The following is a 5174-nucleotide window of genomic DNA, read 5'->3' on the forward strand; positions in this document are numbered from 1 at the left end:
TTTATTTTTTACCACATTATGCGTTATGCATTATGCCACATTACTTTGCAACAGAAGTACGTTTCTTTCCTCAAAAAAGCAATATTCACTGAACAGATAAATATGGGTTAGAATTAAATTAACAAAATAGAAAATGAAAGTGCACAAAAGGCTAGTTTCATGTAAAAATGAAAAAAAATTCTTCATCTATTAAAAAGCTCTGTTTTAGATGGCGCATAGCATGTTATATTACTGGACACTGCATGGCAACCAAACAGTTTATTCCAGTTAAACTACATAACAATTATTGGACATTAAAATGTAGTCGATCCATGTCAATATCAAAAGTTCAGGATTACATAGACGCTGGAAGTGGTTCAGAAACCCTGATCCGTACCATAAAAGAGCTAAGTGCCAAGCACATCACATAAAACTGAGCTGGATTTCAATAAAACACAGCTACCCTTGAGTGGAGGAGAGCTATGCGCAACGTGTGAAAACAAACATCGGATCAATCCGGCCGTGGTATTCCCAGAGGAAAGGTGAACAGCTACGTGTAAAGTTTCACCTTCAGAAAAAGGACCCTTAAGTTTGCATAATTGTGAGGAGCATTCTGGCATTGGCTCTCTCTATCGCGTGTTTCCCATGAGAATGATTTCAGTCGGGGCAAAGAGTCACTCGGTTTGACCTCTATCCCCAAGAGCACAGCCTCACCACAAACTGAACCAAAATAAGAATTATGTAAAAATAAACAAGTGGGTAAGGGGCATAGTGCATTAAAAAGTCTCATGAAAAGTAACATCAATCTGCAGCCTGAAATAAGCCTGCGAAAACCTTATCTGTAAGCTAATAATACATTTAGAGCCACAAACTAAATTTTTGCCTGCCTACCTTATCTATCTATCTATCGTAGTTGGGCTAATTATATGCATATTGGTGATCAAAAGTTCCCAAATCACCTTAGATAAACAGATAAATGTCAACAGGCTTTTTTTGTTTCGCAGCTAAATCGGTAACACCTCATTTTGATAATCCACTAATAATGAGAATTAGTTGTCAGTTACTTAGTAAAATATCTGAAGTGGACAATCAAAATCTATCTATGTATGTCTTTCTTAAATGCCAATAGTTACTGTAATTTTACTATGATACTGTTTTTGTGCTTCCTAAAGATCAATGTGCAATTCTGCATGCTTTTTCTACTTCAACTCAAATTCTGAAATAGAATTTACAAGGCGTTCTCCGTCCATTTCTCAATGGTGCGGTCCTTTTTTATTTCTAAAGAGAGAATTATGTGGAGAATTTGTCATTAATGAGCAAAATCGGACCCATAATCGGTTCAGAACAGCCTTAAACGGGGAGAAGAAACTCTCTATCCCCCAGGCCACGGGGGTTAAGAAATACTGCAGAGGAGACGAGAGACAGAACGTGTGCTAATAGACCTCCCTCAGCCTCCCCCCGCTCCTCCACACACTCCCTCGCTCCCAGATAAGAGGGCAGAACTCTCTCACTCCGGTCATTTCACACACCGCTCTGGGATAGGAAGGAAAGTTCTCCTCTTTTGTTTACTTTTCTCTCGTGTTAAGAGCCTACAGATTGGGGGACTCATTGAGACGGGCCGTCTCTGCTTCTCCTTTGAATTCTTTCATTGCCTTCTTATCTATCAGTGAGAGTGTGTTGTGGTTACTCAAGGCTCAGTGCCTCTGTCCATTTCTTCAGGGGAGCCTCGTGAAAACCAGGAGCTTGCAATCCAACTGTGAAGAGAAAAGAGTCGAAAAAGCCTCTTCATCTTCATCCAACCATGCGTTCTTCCAACAAAAGAGTTTGAACTACTGAGTTGGCACCTTCTCTTGACCGCAGGTGGCCTTTGCTGTTGCTCCCGCCGCCATGAGGTTCGCCAGAAGCGGTTGGCATCTGGCACTGCTGCTGGCGTCCGTTGGCCTGGTGAGTTCCGGAAACGGGAACGGTCAAGGGAGACGCGGGGGAGGCGAGAGGCGGAGGAAGCTCCACCGCGTTCAGCACGGCCAGTGCAGCTACACCTTCATCCTGCCGGAGATGGAGAGCTGTCAGGGGGGAGCGGGGCAGATGAGCGGGACCAACGTGGTTCAGCGGGACTCCCCGCCGGCGGACGGCGAGTGGCCCGTTCAGAAGCTGCAGCATCTGGAGTCGGCCATGGAAAACAACACGCAGTGGCTGCAGAAGGTGAGAGTCGGCTCATAATGAGACACAGGTGACTGACGTCATTACGTCCTTCACTTCCTAAAACCTGGCAGCATTTCAGTCAGGCTGCAATGCTGCCTTTAGGTTATGTCGGGAATTATATTTTACGAGTTGCACTGCTTTTTGTTACTTTTTTTGAAAACTACTTTCCCGCCATATGTAAAATGAACAAAAACAACCTGCAAAGTTTTAGTTATTGTCTCTCAAAAGAAAAAGTCAACTCGTTTCATGTCGACGTAAACGTGAAATATCAGCATAGTGCTCGCCCACTTGGTCTTTTCGTGTTGGTCTGAATGAAAATGAAAAATCAGTCTTTGCTAACTAGGTACTGCTATTGTAGCGGTAACAATAGCAGTTATGCCGTACACAAAGCAGCACTTAAAGACGTGATGAAAATGAGACCAAATCGGACCCATCACAGCAGATTAGCATCATGCCAAGGAAAGCATTAAAGCAATCATTAGGGAGTCGTTGAGTAAATACGGTAAAAATCAATGCATATTATAAGAAAATTTAAGTGTTTTTTGACCTTGCATGCATGTCAACCTATAGTTTGGGACTCCCAAAACCAAAACATTTACCTTTCAGTCCCCATAATAGGGGTATTTTAATTCTCAACTTACCAAGTCTGAGGAATGCCTTTTGGCAGAAGCAATTGGTATTTATCATTATAAAGTTAAAATTGTTAGCGTTGATGGTGTGATGTAATTTGTACACAATTTTGCATACTGATGAAGAAGAATGGTGGAAAAGCTTTCTAGAAAATACTAGACAGGCTCGTTCAACAAAACTACACTTCCCATCATTCTGTATGGCAACACTGGAATGTCAAAATGCAAGATAATACATAAGTTACTCACCTAATGTGCATCTTTTGGTGCACTAGCATGAAGTTGAAGTTGCACTGATGAAGATGTGTTGTAATGCTGCCAGTATTTCAAGTGTAGGTGTAATGTTGTTATCAAGTCGTGTTGGGAATGGCTGTTTTAATGACTTGCAGACACATTTTTCAGTCCTCAACTTTCCAAGTCTGAGGGATGGTGATAAAAAAAAATCATGGCGGATGCAATTGGTATTTATCATAATTAAGTTTAAATTCTTAATGTTGGTGGTGCAATTTAGTTTGTACACAGTTTAGCGTACTAATGATGATAAGTAGAGGAAAAGCTTGCCAGAAAGTACTACTCATTTAGCTGGTTTATAAGGGAACAGGCTCGTGCAACTACACTTCCCATCATACTCTCTGTCCATGTTAGAATACTAAAATACAAGCTAAAACATAAATTACTTACCTAATGTACATCACAAGAAAAGCTACTGTAATGCTGGCTTCAGGTCATGTTGGGGGTGGTGGTTTTTATGAGTTGTGAACGCATTTTTTAAGCCTCAACTGTCCAAGTCTGAGGCAGGATGATTAAAAAATTCACAGAAAAAACAATTGGCATTTATAATAATTAAATTTAAATTGTAAATGTTGATGGTGGAATGTAGATTGTAAACAATTTAAAGTAATAACAAAGAACAACAGGAAAAAGCTAGCCAGCAAGTGTTGCTTTGTTTTTCAGAAAAGTTGACCAATATTCTAAATATTTTGAGACCTTAAACACTAATTATGAATTTAAAACTCAATAAGGCAGCTCAAAAACTGCATTAGTCCATCGCGTACAGACTAGAAAAAAAGTGTATCAGAATTGAATTATGTAATATAATTACCACAACACTATGCTATGTATTCTGCATTCATTTCTAATCAAAAATACAATTATTAGCCTTTTGTGTAAAGTGAAAAATGAATTGTCTAAATACAAAGTTGATTTAAAAATAAAAAGTAAATTGTCCCTGTGGTTGAACATTGGTGTTAAGCATAATAAAATAATTAAAATAATGACCAAACTGCAGATTATATGATGCATTGCATCATTTAACAAATTATCGTCATCAAACCAAATATCGGTCAGAGCAAACGCTTACACCCCTACTTCAGATGTAAAGACCTGCAGCTCATTTGTATTCAGATGGGTGAACTGTTAGGGTGCGGACGCTTGCCAAATGGCCAGATGTACTTGATGGCTGAGCTGATTTGAGAAGCTGAGCGATGCAAATACATTTATCAAAATAGAATGGAAGAGGTTCTGCTTGAATACTCAATACTGTACGGTTTCCAAAAACACAACCTGTTGAAAGGCGACTAAGCCATTTGACAGATTCCAAGACCTCCAATGCTTTTGGAACTGTCATGTGTGATTTCCATTAACAGGACTCTATTTGCAGCTTCAGCTAAGTGCATTGACTAAGCACCGTTTCAGACATCAAAGTGAGCTTGCAAGAACTTTCGCATCTGAATAAATAGATGAAACACTCACTTCAGTAATAATACAGAAGTGGCAATTAAACAGGAGCCAGATGACAAAACCAGAGAAGCATTTGATCTGCGTAAGTGACTGCATAGTGATTTATTACTCCGTTCAAATGTGAAGAATGTGAGTTTTGATTGGCACTTCAAGGAACCTTGCTCAGTGACATTAATTGAGCTAATGAACAGATGAAGTGCCGCGATGTAGAGTGAAAGTTTTCCGTGTGTGTGCATGTTTTGCGTCTGTGTGTATGTATTCAGCGCACCACCCAAGTTGACAATCAATACGGCTCAAAGGGAGACCTCCTCACGAAAGAGACGCGACCCTTGGCTTTGTTTAAGAAGAGGTCAGATTGCGATAAGAGTCATTTAATTATAAACACTTGCTGCTTTTTTTTTAAAAAATTGGTGATAAATAAAATGGAGCGCGAATTACTTAAAAATAGGTTTATATTATTCAATAAATCATTCAGTCAAGATGCAAATACAAAAATAAGTAAATTAGCTTTCTCAGTTATGCATTTACACAAAGTTCACACTATTTCAGTGTCATTTGTAAGAAATACAAAAATTTGGGTGATTTTTTGATGTTGTAATTTTTGATGGAAAAAGAATATATATA

General features: G+C 39.2%; 1 protein-coding gene across 1 annotated transcript in view; it reads left to right on the plus strand.

Annotated features, from left to right (window-relative positions):
- Window positions 1-1500: 1500 nt before the first annotated feature.
- LOC122359938 (angiopoietin-1-like) overlaps window positions 1501-5174 on the plus strand; it is a 25149-nt gene continuing 21475 nt past the window's right edge. The window contains exon 1 of the mRNA XM_043260177.1: window positions 1501-2181. Coding sequence (XP_043116112.1) covers window positions 1867-2181 — 315 coding nt within the window. The 5' untranslated portion in view covers window positions 1501-1866. The remainder of the gene's footprint in view (window positions 2182-5174) is intronic.

Source organism: Puntigrus tetrazona, chromosome 16 (genome assembly GCF_018831695.1).
Source record: "Puntigrus tetrazona isolate hp1 chromosome 16, ASM1883169v1, whole genome shotgun sequence".
NCBI classification, from domain to species: domain Eukaryota; kingdom Metazoa; phylum Chordata; class Actinopteri; order Cypriniformes; family Cyprinidae; genus Puntigrus; species Puntigrus tetrazona.